The sequence below is a fragment of the Polyodon spathula genome, chromosome 3 (assembly GCF_017654505.1).
Source record: "Polyodon spathula isolate WHYD16114869_AA chromosome 3, ASM1765450v1, whole genome shotgun sequence".
Taxonomy (NCBI): Eukaryota; Metazoa; Chordata; class Actinopteri; order Acipenseriformes; family Polyodontidae; genus Polyodon; species Polyodon spathula.
This window is the reverse complement of record NC_054536.1, coordinates 15,954,914-15,974,111: the sequence shown is the minus strand read 5'-3', so window position 1 is coordinate 15,974,111 and position 19,198 is coordinate 15,954,914. Positions and strand designations below refer to the sequence as shown.

At 35.7% G+C, this 19,198-nt stretch overlaps 1 protein-coding gene across 2 annotated transcripts in view; it reads right to left on the bottom strand.

Annotated features, from left to right (window-relative positions):
- LOC121312770 (transcriptional activator GLI3-like) overlaps positions 1 to 19,198 on the bottom strand; it is a 114,599-nt gene that overhangs the window by 39,483 nt on the left and 55,918 nt on the right. For both annotated transcript variants that reach the window (XM_041244515.1, XM_041244516.1), the window contains one exon: positions 14,860 to 14,965. In XM_041244515.1, coding sequence (XP_041100449.1) covers positions 14,860 to 14,965 — 106 coding nt within the window. The remainder of the gene's footprint in view (positions 1 to 14,859; positions 14,966 to 19,198) is intronic.

Below are 19,198 nucleotides of genomic sequence, written 5' to 3'. Positions count from 1 at the left end.
CTATTTTGGCCAACGCACCATTTCTTTTGTGTGCAGTTTTCTGTGTTTTGTTTAAATCTTTTATTGAATGCCGCAGCGTCTCAGTTTCGCCCCCAGTTGCCGTGTGTTGTGGATTAATTTCCTGGCCTGACGTCACCCCTACAGGCAGCCTGTCCACGTACATGTCCATGTACATTTGTTAACTTTTGCTATTTAAGCCATCAAGTTAGACAGCACAAACCAATACCTAAAAGTACAGTCACCAGTTTGTGCAGTTTGTGGTTGGATTATTTTCGTAAAAATAACGCTGTAGTTATTTTATTAACTCTTATTAATCAAACTATACGAGTTGTACCGAGTTTGTACAGGAGGACTGTTTAATGTAATTCACTGCAGTTCTTTCAACCGTTTTCATAAGGATATTTACTAAAAAAAAATAAACGTGTAAATACTGTAATACTGTAAATGTGTGAGTTCTGTTAATTATATGCATGTTAATGCCATGACTCATGTGCACCCGTGGTTAACTCGACACCTTGGATAAGTCAACACTAAATGGCATCACTGTGGGGGATCGAGTTTACTGAGGTGGACTGTGTATATATTTCAAAATGCCAGATAATCACTTGCAAAGCCAGTGAGTCACAAAACACCACATAAGTGCATGAAAACCAGTCATCCAAAGCACTGTTAGTAACTATCTCCTTCCATGCAGATGAGAAATGCTGGTGTGACAGTGATTTGACCCGTCATGTTCTAGCTGTAGCACAACAAGATGACCCCAACTAAATGCCTTTTCTCCTTTGTTTTTCCAATTAATTTAGCATGTAACATAAAGGCACCAGGAGCAGCTGTGAAAGCAGTGGGGAGAGCATGCCAGTGCTGCTGGTACCATGAGGGGGTTTTGATGCCTTGATCATCTGGCTTTCTGTTTGGAGTTAGTTATAATGATAGACTGTAATCTGATGGGAGAAAAATTTCTGCCCAGTTAACAGCTTCCAGCAAGTAGTTTTAGCTGTATCTGACTTAAGACTCACATCAAAGTTATTCACCGGAGTTAATGGGGGTTATGAGACGCTGGATAATAAATTTCTATTTTTGTTTTCTTAACTATAACTTTACCCAGTCCTTTTTTGTTTCTCATCTGAGCATAAGGAATGTTACAACACATGGCAATTCTGGTTTAGCACCAAGGATATCCAGGGCTATTTACAGAAAACGGTTGTTTATTTGAAAAGTTTAGTGGGTTGTTAGTGGGTTTTGCAATGTCCTTTCTATGGGATTTACAGCTAAAGCTAAAAAAAAATTGTTTGTTTGTACCTAATCAAAATACAAAAAAGTAAAACATTTTAAAATAATTCGCCTGGATGTTAATGTATTGAAATCCTAAACATTTACAATTTGCTTCAATTTTAATTGAACCTGTAAAGAAAATGATTTGCCTTTAAACATACATTAACAGAAATTGCAATTCTATTCATGGTGACAACAATTTAAAGTGCAGTAACACTCCATTATCAACAAAAAAATGCCTATTAGTAGGTGCTTTGTTAAAACAATGTTCTCATCACTCTCAGTAAGATGAGGAGCTGTTTAATGAAGGAGACGTTGTACCATTTTACTCCAGGTTGCTTCAGTGATACCATGGAATTTTTTTTAATTACCTAGCAGCCAATTAATTTCAAACTCAATGGGGGAATTCTCATTTCAAACATTTAAAAAGTTTGCAAGAGAAAGATACGTACTTCTTTCTGTTCGTTAACTATAGTTTAGGAGAAGACTAGGATTTTGACCAAATGAAGCCAGTGAAAAGGAGACAGCGGTCCTTTTAGAAGTGTTCCTAGTCGTTTGGATCAAAGGGAACTAAACCAGTAAAGTGAAGGTAGGCTTGCAGCGTGCTCATTCTGTGTTCATTTATTGGTTGCTGTAAGCTGCTGTGAAAGCTGCTGCTATCTGGCTCACAACATTTGGATTCTATTAGCCACAGATCATGAATAGGGCTTGTAGAATGGGATCTTTATAGAGGTATTTTTACTGGTTACAGACTAGTTTTTTTTTTTTTTTATTAAAGCTTCAAGCAGACCCTTCACCATAAATATCTGGAGAGTGATGTCACTGGTTGCTAAACTAAAGAGACTTGCCCTCAAGACACACAGTTATCAGTCTAAAGAGAGTCTACATTCTGTTCAGTAATGAGCGCACTGCTTAACTTCAAGGTCAATCAATCAGAGGCGCAACCCTTAAAATAAGGGCTAAATGACCGAAATGCAAAACACTGGCATTTGACAGCTCCGAGGACCATGTGTGTTTCATTAAGTCTTATTTCAATATTGGTTTACAAGGCTCTGGAGTGTTAGAGCTTAAAACTGCTAACCACGTGCTTCCAGATGATGTGTGGCTTATTTTAATTTATTGTTAACACATGCTAAAGTGGTGGCTTAGAAATACATTGATTGTATTTACAAATCAGGGGCACTTACTGCATGGCATGAAACAAAATTGTACAAAAAAAAAGTCACACATATAGTAGTCGAATTGTGCAAAGGAAAACATGCACGTTTGATAAACCTCTTTCAAACCCTTTGATTACAGTGCCACTGCTGCTGCGCCAGTAACTTTTAAATAACTTTGCAATGAAAAAAGTTCTGTTCAGCTTCTGTCGTGCAGCTACTATAATCTTGTTTAAAGAAGCAAAGAAGTAGCCGTGTCATCAATAAACTCCCGTTCAGCTTTTTTCTTTAATTTCGAAGTTATAGTTTGTTGCTGACGAGTATAGAATGTCACTTACGCATACGCTACAAAATAAAGTTTGTATTTTCAATATTAGTCATAATGTTTCTCACTTTATAAAACATTAATATTGCTGGACTAACACTAAAGGGAATTAAATCACAGTAGACAGGTATTTTTAATAGTATCTATGCTGGTGCTTTTAAAGAAAAAAGCTGTTTGTCTTTTTATTTTCCTCAGTGATTGCTACTGTCCACACAAGCAGTCAAATCAATCCAAGTCCTTTGATAACTTATTTATCTCTTTTTTAATGCAAACCAAATAAAATACAAAAAGGAACTTTTTTTAACCTTTTCTATTCTTCTCTGGTTATTTCAGCTATTTCCAGGAGCATGGTTGAACAATTGTTAATTACTTTTTTACATGGAAAAATATTCACTTTGTGGAAAGTAGAATACTCTATCTAGCATTGTGACCTCTTCTGCCAATATGCTAACAGATATTCTAGGCAACCTTGGCTCTTCCAGTCCATTCCATTGCAGGACTGTTCCAATCAGTTCCTCAATACTGAACTGGCTCTGCTGAAGATCAATTAAATAACCGAGTACCTGGTTGGAACTGAACTATAAAAAGAGACGGCTGCCTTTCCTTGTCCTGGGTGTGTGTATTGTTCAATACACTCATAAATGAACACCCATCCCCTCCACAAGCAGTTTCACATATTTTATACAAGACTGCATTAATAGCTACTGGTGTAGTTGAGTATATTTCCATGAAGAAGCCTATTGCTACTCAGTCTAAAATTTGGTGTTGTAAGGAAATTCATCACCTGAAGCAAGAAAAAGCTAAATACAGTAATAAATAAATACAATTATATATATATATATATATATATATATATATATATATATATATATATATATATATATATATATATAGCTATGTGTGTGTGTGTGTGTGTGTGTGTGTGTGTGTGTGTGTGTGTGTGTGTGTGTGTGTGTGTGACAGAATAGGTCTTTGCTTAGCTTAGAGTGATCCTTGACTGCAGAATGCATTACGTGAATGAATGAATGAATGAATGAATGAATGAATGAACTGCCTCAGTAGATACCACAGGTCTCTTTGAAATGATGGGTAAGAGGTTTGATTCCTGGACAGGGGGTTAAACTCAGAGCAGGCACGGAGCTCAAAGAAGAACCAGCACTAGAACCTGTTGACAAGGCTGGGAAAAAATGCTTTGGGAGAAGTCTTTAAGCTCATTTTTGAGATAATGGACCTGGAAGGCTACAACAGTGAGACTCAGCATGCAAGTCCAGCTCAGCCTTTACTAATCCCTTATGCCACCAAGTGGCACAGGGAGCAAAAAAAAGTATAATTTGATATAAAAAAGGAATACTGCACCTGTAAGTTTTCCTGCTATTCTCTTTGTCAGGAAAATAAAATAAAAATGCTAGCCACCACCTGAGGCAGCAACGAGATATAGCCTACTTTACTATTGCTATTTCATCCATCTTGTTAGTGTAATAAAATGTCACAGTTCACACAGTACCTTGATATTTAATCATAAATCGGCATTGCAGCAAAGCCTCTGCATAATACGTCAAGTGTCTAACCACAGAGATTAAGGCTGTACCATGAAAAGAAACAGTCTTTATATTTTATGTTAGACCATTAAAAATACATGCTGTAGAACAGTATGAAGTTTGTATTGAATATTAAATGATGCTCCTTTACATGGTTATAGCTCTTCACACACAACTTAAATGGGCAGTTTTTTCAACGACCCAATTTTTAAAATAGCTATCTGTGGCTTAGCTAAAAATATTACACAGAATAATACAGAATATACTTTTCTTATTTTAAAGCCTGTAAACTAATTTCTGTAATAATTAAAACAGCTAGGAGTAGCAGTGTTTTCTTTTTATCTTGGTCATCAAAATCTGCACACATAAAACATGCTTATTTTCATATTTACTTTCAACTTAAATGTTTTCTCTTCAGTTACACAAACACGGCATATTTCAAACTTAAACTTACAAGTAAACACCCCCCAGTTTCCCTTGAACTGAAGAAGCAATAAGAGCAGCTTGTGGAGAAAGCGCTTCAAACTGTTTGTCCTGGCCAAAGAATAAAATCCTTTTGAATTGCTTTTCCTCCAGATTTGCACATGCTTCTTCAGTTCACAGGAATTTTCCCTGTTCACTCTCTGTGTTAGACAGTGAAGTTGGTTTCCTTCACATCTTTCGCTTTTGTAAAGAAACTGTCAGGAACTGTGCTAAGTGCCCTGGAACATGTTTAAAACATTAAATTAGGTCACCATGTATTTCTAGACCAAGGTAAACAGTGAGGAAGGCAGGCCTCAGAAAACGCAGTATTTTGAAGCAGCTATGTAACATACCTGCACATACGATGCCTTATATATTATATAACTGGCAGCATTTTGCGGTAGTTTAGCTAAAATTAAATAAACATTTATAAGAAAGAATGGAAACATCCCAGAGACTACTGCAGGTTAACAATACTTTCCACAGGAAAAAAGCCTGTCAAGTCGAACAAGTTTATGCTGCCAGTATCAGGCTAATGTATACCCAGTTGGGTGTCAACGTAACAAACTGCTTGCTGAAAGGTGGAAGGGTTATTGCCCCCCTTTGTTCTCCCCCACACTTGCCAACTGCAACCTCTTGAAGTGCTGGACTCACATGTCACTGTGTTAATGTGTGGACACTGCACTTCCAGGGCGAGCTGCAGGTCTTTCACACACCCACACTTCAGTGGTCCTCGCCTCACACTTCATGCTGCTAAGCCATCTCATCAAATAAACATTTGTTTAACATTTGTCCGCATTTCTTGAGTGTGTCGTGAGAATAAGAGGTATTCTCTCCACGTGTCACAGGTCCTTATCGCATTGACTAATGTGTTGTTCGACCATTACAGAGCCCGGCTCAGAAATGACTCCTGGGATGAATGATTGTGTCGGCTTGTGTGCTGATTGGTTTTAGATGATGACTGATTAGAAGAGAGTGAGGCTTTATAACTACGTAGTCAAACAAGTGCACCACCAACTTCATGCTGACTTCTGTACTGTCCGTGTTCTGCATGAAGAGACTGCAGCATTTGGTTGTTACGCACTCAATATCACATGTCTTAATAACAATTAACGTGCTGAACTTCACAGGTTTCTACTGCTGGTTGCCCATTTCTCCCCCGCAGATTCTCGGACAGTAGCAATGTGTTTTCCTATGACAATTTTAGAGTCTGCCCTAGCCAGAGAATAAACTTTTAAATCTACATACATGAAAAACAAATTGGCTGTTTATTATTCATACCTATTTATTTTTCAGTTGTACTAGTGTCAAACTATTTCTACATATGTACATTCATTTCTCTATTTGTTTATCTTGAACAACAGTTAGAGAACATATTTAGATTGACAAAGCCTATCGCTGTATGTTATGCACAATTTAGCTTTATTATCCCCGCTGGGGATGAAATCCCCTGCATAGGGTTTATAGTGAAGGCATTGTAATGTCGTACATTTGCATGTATGTTACACTTCACATTGTTTCCATATATCTGTCTGTGTCTGTCCATACATCCGTCCATCTGTATGTCCCTTGTATATTTCTGCATATATCTGGAGCACAGTTTATACAATTGTCATGGAACTTGGTATGTACATTATTTAGCATACATTTAACACAAGTAACAGATTCTGGATAAATTTGGAGGTGTCTGTCTGTCCGTTCATCCATCCGCCTGTATTTCACACTTGATCATGGTTATAAAGCAAACCTTTATTTATATTGATCATTATTTGAACTTCCCATAACAACTATAATCTGCAGTTCTCAGTGGAAAACTCCTCAAGCCTGACAGTTCACAAGAAAAACAGTGTTTGGTACACAACAGAATGATGCAGCTAGCGTTAATCGTGCCTGTGTATTTAGGACTTTTTAGACACCATGCGCACCCATTCATAGCAAGGTTTAGCTAGGCTACTACCTTCAGCACTGACGAATACTCGCTGAGCTGTAATCACATGCCTTATCAAAGACTATTTTTTTTGTCATTTGTGTTTGTAATAAGGGAATCTTGAGGGTTGAATTATTAATGTTTCGCAGTAAAAGTGAAATATGTCTAGTGCATACACTCTAAACTGCTAAATGGTGAGGGGTTAATTTTGCACCAGTAGACTGTTTTATCAGCTATTCAAAGCCACAAGTCAAGAGTACCTATTCCTTAACTAAAATAAATATGATTAGTACATCTTCAAAGCAAGAATCCATTTTAATATACTGCAGGATGCTTGAAATTCCTGGAGCCCTAAAGGACAACAGCTTGGGCTTCTATCAGTATTAAAAAGGTAAAGACAGAGAAGACTCTTTAAGGTCACTTTTAGTATAAAAAAACACTCATCTTAATAAAGATGTCTTTGCTATGCTAACCACTACTATAGCCACAGCCACACATTTTTTGTTTTTCCTGGACACAGGTTAAATGCTAAGAGCATTTTTTTTTTTTTTACAGAAAAATAAGATGTGTCTGAAGATACTTCTGCTGTCAGTTGCAGATAAGATCCACTCCCCAGGACAGACAAAACCCTCCTAACTTATCTTATTTGCCCATCCCATTTATCAAAGCGCAACACAAGATTTTTCAATCTTGTAATGCTTTGCAATACATAATGCTGTCAGTGTTTAGAATTATAAACCACTAGTTTACAACTAAATGTACTTTTTCTAATACCAATTGTGCTGGTGTGTAATAAGAGGCTTTCATATGGGAATAATTACATAGTTCAACTTTAATTTTAATTCAAAAACAACACTGAATTGCACACACCTTTCAAAAGTTAAAACCAGAGACCAGGACACAAATGCAGTGTTTTTCCTCCAGGATCGTTTGCACTGGGATGCGAAAACGAGGTTAATGTGACTCCTGAGAGTAATGTTCGAAAAGTACATCTTGTTTAGTATTTAGGGACCTCTGTAATTATATGCATTTTGCCTCAAACATTAAATCTTTCTTCTAGTTATACTTTGTACTTAATTTTTTAATATGCACTGTACTGTAAATTGTATTGCTTTATCCAGGTCCATAAATAAAGTGAAAAAGTATATCCCAGTTTTGTATTAAGAATGAGAAAAACATATTTTTTTCGAATCTCCATAAATCCTGAAATTGCCTGGATAAGATAGTTTTCTTCACACATTACTAAGAGAAGGCCCCTACTTTTTAGTGAAAATTGAAGAGGCTTTGTGTCAAATACACCTAAATCCTGCCTCTCCATATCACAAACCCTGCTAGAAAATTACTGTGTAGATGATAAGGCACTGAGATAGAGAAGAAAAAGTGACTCTACTCAATTTATACTGCAAAATTGGTATGACTGAATATTTTTCATTCAGGTGACTGATAATATCAGTAAAGCTGCACTGCAGATAAATAAAGGAAGCTTCTGTCAAGAATAAACATCATTAATCATGAGGTCTCGCCTTGTGAGTGGCTGTCCTCTGCATTCGCAAGGGGGAAAAAAAAAACCTGACTTTACAAGTGACCTGTGCTCTTTTACTTCTTCAGCAAATGGAGGATTCTCCAGATGCAAAATGAAAACAGCAGCAACCACGTCCTGTTCCCAAGCAACTCTCCAATGAGTGCTTTGGCTTGTTTATTAAAGATTTTCAAACATGTATTTTAGGGTGTAGGGTGGCATATATGGTATAACTCAAACTCATGATGTTAAAGCGAATGATCTGAAAAATCTTCAAATTAGCCAGACAGTTTCTAGATACCCCAGGGAGCACCAGGGTAAAACTGTTTACTTTTGTTTTTCCTGAGACATCTTTAAAGGCTGAACACACTCCACTGATCTTTGAACCTACTGTTTTGTGTTTTTATGCTTGCGATTTTTTTTTTTTCTGCCTGCAGGGCATCCTGGAAATTAAATAAACAGGTCTTTCTGGGGGAATCCTTTATATTTATTGTATTAATTTATAATGGTTAAAACACATAGTTCTCTGTCCGCCTTTGTACATGAGGCCCTTGTGTTTTTTTTTTTTTTTACTTAAGAAGAGAAGCAGATATGTTCCACATGGTTTTACAGCATTAATTAGTACCTTGCTTCAGTTCCAGCTCCATACAAGCCTCCTTTATGAGTTAGGCCTGGCTCGTTCTAGTCTTACAACTAACTCGTTTCATGGTCTTTTTTGTTTTAGACCAGTTTCCATTTTGAGAGCTGTGTTCACCTATGTCAAGCCTTTGAACAACATTTTTTTTTTTTTTTTTTTTTTTTAATTTGATCAATTTATAGGATCATTTTTTTCCCCCTAAATAATAGTAGGCCAATTAATTCAAAATGTTAGGCCCAGTTTAAAAACAAAATCAACAATATGCATTAGGACATGATGGTTGGCTCCTTTTGGCAGTATCAAATTGCATTGTTTATCTTTAAATGTTGAGACAGAAATATTTGTATTAGCTGCAGGTTTAGGAAGCTGCTGGTGATAAATAAAATACATATAATTATATTTTTTTAAAAATTAATAAGGTATGTATGAATATCAGTATGTAATACTCCACAGTGATAAAAAGGGGAAGATATACTTTTAAATAGGTTATCAACTGAGCTCCTTTATTAAGGCATTACACCACTGTCATGCAGTATATGCCAGTTACAAAAGCAACACATTTTCTTTTTAATGCATCTTCATTAAGTTAGAATGAAGCAGTGCCCTATGCACTAATGGGGTTAACAATGTAGTTGGCTCCCTCGTGTTAAAGGCAGTTAGTGAGTGGACTGCCCCTGCCTGGGCTACCTGCGACTTTGAGTTAAGGACTAATCATGCAGGCAGGAGCAAATCGGTTGGATGAATTAGGAGGCTTGTGGCCCTGAGGAATGGAATTCATGCAGAAAAGCAATTGTCAGAGTGAGGCCAGGGAGCCGCGTGGGAAGAAAGCAAAATAAACAGCTTAACAAAGAAAACAAAAGCCCTCAAATACGGGCACTTCTAATGCTTGAATACACTGGATGAATATACCAAAAAGAAAACCTCATCAAAGGAGACTTTTAACAAGCATACATATCTGTGTGTGTGTGTGTGTGTGTGTGTGTGTGTGTGTGTGTGTGTGTGTGTGTGTGTGTGTGTGTGTGTGTGTGTGTGTGTGTGTGTGTGTGTGTGTGTGTGTGTGTGTGTGTGTGTGCATGTGTGTGTACCGCTTATTTGAGCTGATAAACTTTGTGAATTTTTCCTTTGAGTCTGTCGAGTGTTCAAGCATCCAAAGCTTTCCATCTGGAAAGAGGTGTCAAGATTAAACTGTCTTCATGCTAAATGTGCACTACATCAAATGCTTAGTTTAGGCTCTATGACAAGTGTTTATGTAAATAATATTGGAGCTTATACCCCCCAAAAGTCACACTTAAAGACTTTGAATAATGCTTTTAGTTAATTTTTAATTGAGCCTGCATAAAGCAGAAGTGGCTTTGGTCATTTTTGGCAAGAAAACTATTTCTTGGCACAGCAACCGGGATTGTCGAACTGGTACTTATTTTCTTCACATTAAATATGCCATTTAAACCTGTATAAATGCACTTCTTTTTTGATATTGCAAACTTGCTGCGCATGCAATCAACACAGGTCTGCTTTAGTTAAGGTAATTTCTGTAGGCATGTTGCATTCAGCTGCACGACTCATTCAATAAAGTACATTTTAATACTTAAAGGTCAAACCTAATAGTAGCAGCTGTATAAACACAACTCAGGGAAATGAATCAACACATGGTTTTACAGGATGAACTTTGCTTTGGAAATCCAGATCTCAGGAATTCTGCTGAAGGTATATAGGATGAATTACAGTTTTTATTCTTTAATACGAAGACAAAAGTTTATTAAATTAGAATAAAGCAACACTTCAACAGATTTGACCTTCTTTTCCACCCTTATCCCTTACTACTAAGCTAGTCGAAAAGACGTTTCTTTATTCTGGCTTACTGCCCGGAAAGGCTCTTACGTTACCACAAATGAACGTGCCCTTCCATGTCTGCTCTGAGATGTTGATTGACGTTAGAAAGGTTTTTTTTTTTTAATTCCTCGTTTTAGGATTAGAACCGTTTTTTCGGCACAATAAGATTTTATTGAGCTAAAAAAAAAAAAGATCCTAATCTTTGTGCATTCATAGAAAAAAAATACTACTTAGTTTTATTTACAGCTATAAAAAATGTTTAGCATTGCTTAGTACATTTATATATGATAGGCATGATCGCTTCTTTAAAAATAAGTGATGATGACTGAAGAATTAGACATAAACTAATGTGGGAAATGATAATTAACTTTCTTTTATATTCTTCTGTTTGTTTCAGTTTTAAGTTAATAACTGCTACAATACACTGGTGATTTGAGGAAAGCAAAGGTTCCAAATTAAACCAGACTTCTAGTCACTGAGCCTCAGACAATGGGCCTGACTGAAAGACACCTCTTCAAAGCATTTTTTTTTAAATAAATAAATAAAAAGGAGGATGGAGCAAAGATACTGTGTCTCAGTCATAAGGGAAGATTTCAGGTAACTAACATCCCTGTTTTATTAAAACACAGCACTTGCACTGTATGCATTGAAGCTTGGAGACTTTTCCAGGCCCAGAGTAAGTGCATTGTATTTGAAGGGCACTGTTACAGTTCAGTACCTCACAAGACCACTGCAACAGGTTTGACAGCAGCCTCTATAGAGTTGGCTTGATTCTGGTTCACTGAATGTGAATACCTCCAGTCAATATCTGCTCACTCAACTAGTACTGCTGACTATAGCACAAAGAACAGAGGAATTTCAGCCAAGGAGCAATGGCCCAGCCCTTCAAACACACAATACATTTACAGGCCGTTTTCTTTACCACTGATGACAGAGCTAGATATTTCAATCAGTACTTGTACAGTGATTACACCGTTTTACTTTTGCAAGTTTTACAAACCAATCATTACCTAAAATGGGAAACTGTAGATTTTTTTTGTTTTTTGTTTGCTGTTTTTTTGTTTTCTTTCGTTTTTTTAGCAATTAAACTTCAGTAATGCCATATTTTTTTTCTAAACATAGTTAACATGTCTCTCTTGATGATCTGGAGGGTTAATGAACATGCTTTATGAAATCTGTTTACAATTTCTTCTTCTTTTTATTATTATTATTAGTAGTAGTAGTCACAGTCGTAGTTGTAGTCGTCGTAGTCGAGGTAGTAGTAGTACAGCAAGACTTGTGTACGTCTTTTCATTTGGATACAAATTAATGCAAATAATGATTTTTTCCCCTAAGTATGTGATTTATTTTTCTTTTAAAGACTGCAAAAAACTAAACCATAAACCAGTACTAAAACAATGAAACAACAATACTTTTTTTCTCTTCCTGTCACGTAAAATGCCACACTAGAATATATATGCGTAAGGTTGCAGATTATTATTGGGCTGTAATTGCAGTTCTTCTAATGCCTAATAGGGCATGCTTGGAAAAACAAAGGACACTTCATTTGTGATTTCCTCCCCTCATTCAGAAGCAAATTAAGTGTCAAACAGCTAATACAGGACATATTTCATTTTATGAGCTTTTAATTTAATTCTGCCTCATATCGCTGATACCCTAACGTACGATGCTTTATCTAAAGAGGAGGGTAATAAATAAATAAACATGTTTCAATTAGATTTTTAAATAATAGGATATGACATGTTCATATTATGCTATATGATATATATATATATATATATATATATATATATATATATATATATATATATATATATATATATATCAATATTACTTGAGCGCACAATCACAAGTTTCTCTGAACATAAATGCCCACTTCTGCTTTAATGTGTACCAGAGACTGTAGCACAGATTTATTACAAACCTCCAGGCGAATATGAACTGTAATTACACCTCAGTAATGAGGAACTGCTCAGGAAAGTATTGCAATAATATTAGATGTGTACTTAGGCACATATTTAAGAGTGTTAATAACGATTAATTCTGTTCACTAAGGAGAACGTGTCTTAAACAATTTCATTTTTTTCCCCCCTCAGTACATATGTAATCATACTGGCATTAACGAATCGTTGCAAATATGCAGACTGCCATCGAAATATCTAGCTCAGTATTATTATCTGTGATTTTCTTCTTTTTATTGTCTCGATGTGACAAGTGATTATAAGACACGATTAAACACAAGTGCCAAGTCCTTCAACAAGGGATCCAATTTTACATTGCCTCGCGTAACATAAAGTACTGCTTAGGAGCGTAGAAAAACAGGAATTATAAAATACAAATGAACGATCCCCTTCCTCAATCTTTGGGCAATTTTACAAACCACACTGGGAAGTTATTAAAACATAAAGCTTCTGTGCCCTCTTTTTTGTTTTACTATATAAGTATGCTCATTTTTCTAAATATCTGTGGGGATGCCTTTGCACATATGTGTATATGTACCCCATGGCAAATAAAACATGTGAAATATACACCAAATTCAGTACTAGTAGTTTACAAATGTATTGGCATATGCAAGTATTTCTGTGTTACTGTGTTACTTCTGAAGCAGTTCAATGACCCTCACTGCAGCCTGGGACTCTGAAGTACCTAACTGAATTAAAGAGGTTGAGTAGCAGGTGTCACATTTATTCAGATCATGTAAGAATTCAAAATGTCTTTTATATATTTATTGACTTATAATTTCATTATTTTTATCATTTGATTTTTATGCTTTAATTGAAATCTTTTGACTCCTTTCTGACGTGCATCTTCAATTTATTCCATATGACCTACTGCACGCACAACAGGACACGTGTCTTGGAAATCTAATTGCAAAGTATGATAAAGTTATGTCAGCATAAGCCCAGATGATAATTACATATAAATAAGGTGAAATATACTGACGTGTCAAAAGTAAATTAAAACTAACTGTTAAAACACTAGTATATACTGTCTTTTCTTGCTTTACAAAGTATTGGTTATCGATTTAATCAGTCTTCTTCAAATTAAACAATATTTTGTTATTGGAATTCTTTATGGAGGACTGTCGATATTTTCTACTGAAATGTGGAACTGCTGGAATATTTAGCAAAAAGTGTTCTAAACCAGAATCTTATGTGGAAATAGGCACAAAATAAGTGAAAAGCACTAATTTGAGAAAATATAACTGCAGTCACAATGCTGGCAATGCTTACATTCAGTAGTAGACACATCGTCAAATAAAATATTCACATAACTTTAATAAATGGTTAACCAATTAAAAAACTTTCAACACCTACACTGCAATCTTATGAAGCCTCTGCAGACTGATGCACAGTGCATGTTTGTTTAATGTTTCCATACCCCATGTTCCCTAGCATGTTTCCTCTATTATCTCCTTGTAAGCTAAATGCTAAATTACATTTGCCATTTTGTTATGGTGACATTGCCATCAATCACCCGTTGCTTCTAAATGCAGAGGAGGGGGACTGGGAAAATGTAGCATAAAAAATTCATTACTGTTAGTAACAGTCACTCAGAAAAGATATGACACCGCATAATGAAATATAACGATGAAGAATATCAAACACAGTATCACCCGTTGCTTCTTTCCCTGTTTCTTTCTCTCCACAGCTCAGAGAGCCGAACAGTGTACTACAGCTAGAATACTTTTTTCTCTCCTTTTTTCAGCCTGTTATTAGTAGCCCACTTGTGGAGGAGCTACTCAAAGCACACCCCAGAAACTCATCAATGCAGAAACACACATTGGTGCTGTAGCAGAGATGTCAAGGAGCTGAGGCTTTTTAGAAAAGTCATTTAAGGTACAGAGGGCACTTTTTAATCATGCAGGCTTCCCTTCTCATCCACACACCATTCCCGTCTGTGCAGACCAGGCCTGCACTATAAAAGGACTATAAGGTCTGCCCTGGAGCTCTCTTCCGGCCACAGTTGTGATAATTTTAAATCTCTCAACTGGCTACCATTGACTGACATTACACCTACTCTGCTTTACTTATTAAGAAATGCCTAATGAAAGCACTGCCTTTGCTCTAAATGTCTTCACCATCCACCCCACCCTACATCTGACTGAATATCTAAGCACTTGAGTTTTTAAAAAAAGGATAAAATACAGCCTCTTGCCAAATAAAAACACTGGCTGCAAAATAATACTTACACATGCAGCGGAGGGACAGGAGACGGCTCGTACACGTAGCGGCCCTCGTGATGCCTGGCATCAATTGGAACAGGAGGGTGGAAGGCTGGGAAAAGATGTGGTGGGGCTGGAAATGAGAAAACAAAAAAAGTAAGATTCACACAGATCCTTCTTTCTGCAGCTCAATCCAAACTAAACAAGTTTTCTAAAATAAAAATAAGCCTAATTCTACAATGGCTGGGAATGGACTGAAGACAATTTGAAATGCCCACGGGCCTACCAATGCTCAGGGTGTTTAGCATGCCTGTCATCACTCCATATTTCCTGGTGCCACAAGGACCAAACTCCTTTTTAAAAGGCCTCAGTGGAGGAATAAATCTAAAATGCACACTGTTGGTACAATTTAAATTTAGCTGAGAAATTTCAGTTGTTAAGAACTGAAGGCCATTGTTCACCATTTCAATTGAAGAATCTCATAAAAGTGAATGTTGGCTCACTGTAATTTATTTACTGTTTAACAAACTTATATAGACAAACGTACAGGAAGAAACTGAATTCCAGATGTCAAGCTATGCTCATAACGGCAGTAACAAATTCAGAATTGCTTTGTCTAAATCTGGACGCCTAATTTCTTTAATTACTCTGACAGTAACACCCAATTCACTGAGCAGTTCAAAGTGACATTCAAAGTCAATTGGACTAAACGCTCTCAAGGCAGTGTGTGCAAAGATTACTTTTGCTGTTCTAATTTTAAAGGCGAACTTTAAAGATGCTGCACAAATTGGAGGCAGAGTAATACCAGTTTCTACAAAAGTAATTATTTAACAATGAAAAAGATTAAAAAAAAAAAAAACAGTCTTTACTTACAGAATTATTATATTAAATGTGGATAAGCTAAGGAACATTTTGGTTAGAAGAAGGCAACAGATGAATTGCAAACAGTCTATACATACATACTCTTAAACCTGTTCGAACTAAGGAGTGGTGCACCTAATCACAATCTATATGTAAATAGTTTTTAGAAGGACGTTACACTTTTAGAATCATAATCCACTCTTACTAAACAGTTTGTATTCTAGTTAGAGCATTATGATATTTTTAGATATAAATATGTTTTTCACATGACCAAGGCTCAGTACCAAACTAATGAAACTCATAACAAGAAAGTACTGATGATCACAAAAAGTTCATGGCCCAAAAAAAAACAGATCTGTACAGTAGATAAACTCTTTTCAGATTTTATTATATCTGATACTGTGTTCTACTGCTGACATCAGAGGGGCAGACATTATCAGTCTCATCATGAGGAAAGTCTAAAACCTCAAAGTACAGAATAACTGCACATTTTTAAACATGATATATTTATTAAATATTTATTTACATGGTTATCATCGACAAGTATGGGATCATATTAACCACTGCAGCCAAAGGGCCGAATGGGAAGACTTATGGTTGCATGGTTGCATTGTTATTGTGTTCCAAATATTATCTCCCTGAATAATTATTTTTCATTCACATTTTATGGGGATTTAATTACTGGTTTGCAGGTGGGTCACATTTTTAAATAATAGGATCACTTAAAAATAGCTGGGGGCTCCAATGAAGATCAATTTTAAATGCAACACCCACCTCATGGTTACATTTCTGCTGTCAATAACTTAAGAGATATAGAGCATAAAGATATAAATTGACAATCTAATTTAGAGCCAGGGTCTAAGTCTTTCACAGTCTTACCTCAGAATGTTTTGACTGGGTGTTTGAATATATGCCTAAATATCCACATAAGTTTTCAAAAGGCAAGAAACCTTTTATACTTAAGAAAATGTAAAACATAACTAGAATAATATTATTATGAAAAGTATTGAGTGTAAGTGCCTGCATTATCTGAAACAACTATAGAAATACAAGATATCTATTTAACTTTTTTATGTAAGTTCCAATGGTCTAATCTGTACTTATAGGTGCAGTTTATAATGAACTTAAGAGAGAGATTTGACAGTGCTTAATAATGCATTTCTTAATAATGCATTTAAGTGTTTCTCAATTGTTGCAAGCTGTAGGGCATGCGTGCAGTAGTTTTCCAAGCAGTGCAATGTATTTCATCACTGGCAAATAAGACTGCAAGGGATACGTTTGCACAAACCTGCAGATCCCCACTCCCAGCATAACTACGCATCTCACAGTTTATTATTTACACATGAACAATACATCTGCTGGACATCATAACTCAAGGATCTGTGTAATAAGTTATCAGTGTAACGCCGTCTCCCCCTTTAACCTCTGACAAAATGCTGCATGATGACTTTTCCAAAGTCAGGCTAAAACTGCTGAAGCAGAACAATGTGCCACTAAACCTGGCTACCTACTATTTATCATACAATTTCCTGACTGATGGTTCCACAAACCAGCTGCTAAGTGCTGTGTACTCTACTGTCAGCAAACTAACACACTAAATGGAAGACAGGGAGAGTAATGTGCACCAGCAATGGAATCAATTGGACTGAAAGAATTAACATTATAAAAAAAAAACTCTGGTTCATACACTTTATACTGGACTGTATAGCACATTAGCACTTTTTTTTCTGGGCTCTAAATTATTTTTAAGAGAAGCTTCTCACTGCTGTAACTTTATGTTTACCAATGTCTCACATACAAAGCCCTTCAGGCTTATTCAACTGTACAATCTGCCTGCCACTAACTGACATACTTCTAAGATTACCATAGAGAGTGCTCAGTATGTTTTAACAACTTTATAACAAATTATATCAACTGTGTACTTGTAATGCAAGCTCACTCACGTTGAGCCACATCATACAGATGTGTTTTTACTACGGGTTTTAATCTTGACATGTTCTATCAATCGATTACTCACTCACCTGACATATGATCGATTAATCACCCGTTTGCTAGTGATATGAAATTGCATTGAAAGACAATTCCAAGTAATAAAAAATATTAACATAATGCTATTTACTGCAAATATTTCATAATTCCAGCTTTCCATGTTCCATAGTTCCATGTTTAATATACATATAGTTTCATGTAATTTGACAGTTAGAAAATATTTGCGACTAAGACAGTACAATAAACTTGTAGTACGACCCTTATGAAAATGTCCTTTAGAATCCTATAGTGGTACTATGGGACTCTGTAAAGGACTGAAAAGGTTTATAAGGAATCCAATATGATTTCTTTAAAAAAGTATCATCCTATAGTACTCAAAAGTTTCTTCTGTAGGACTCTGTATAGGACTGAAAAGGTAAGACAGGACTCAGATAATTTAATAATACTTTATGTTTCTGTAGTACTTAGTTCTAAAATACTGTATCAAACTGAAAATTTCAAAAATAAATGAAAAATAAATAAACCAATTTCTTTAATTATTATAAGTACTGAAAAGCAGCCCCTAGTACAGGAAAAAGGAAACATTTTTGCAATACTTTCCAGAGTTCTGTCAAGTACAAAGATGTATAATAATATTACATTTATTGTAAGCAGAACTGTTTTTGTTTAAATTCATTCTCTTACGAAATAGCTCTCCTACAACGAATTTGTTTTAAATGCATTTGTTTTACTTTATTAAAGAAATAAAAGCACATAAATACTATTAGCTAATGCTGTGAAAGGAAAGCACCGATGACCAAACATTGGAAGTTGCAGTCTTTTTTCTTCATTCTGAGATATTGTGAAATATTGGGTAGGCCTATACAGTATCTTCCAGTAGCCCTTTTGCCAAGGTCTTTAGAAGTACCAACGATATTCTATATTACCAAGATACTCAACTCTGCTGATTCTTAAAGGGGACTTCCATCATGCTGCGCGCAAAAATATGGGATATAAAGAGAGCTTGGGAGAAGTTTTTCTATTGAGAGTCAACGGAGCGGTGTCAGATTGAGCTGCTTTGAGCTGATTTTATCGATGTTTAAAAATATAAAAAAAAGTTTATTTTACTGTTACCCAGGGTGTCTTGACAAAAAAACATAGCTGTAATATCAGAGTTGGCAAATGAGCAGAAAGCAGAGATTAGAGCAAAGATTACTGCAAGTGCAATTCTAAAATGTGGATTTATTGGTATTAGAAATCCTTTTTTATTTATTTTTAGGTTTTTTTACCATTTATTCTAATTTCCCTTTGATTGTGTACTACTGTAACTTCTCTGTAAATAAAAAAGACCCTTATTAATTGATTACACTATGTAACACAATTTTTGTTCCTGGGTAGTAAGTGTTAATTGCTTATGCCTCAAAAGTATAGAAAATGGCTATTATTCCCCACACACTTTGCTTCTGTGACCAGGACAGTGATATTTCAAAATATCACTGTTTCCAATGGGAAAACAGGCAAATGTGTGTCTTTTCGT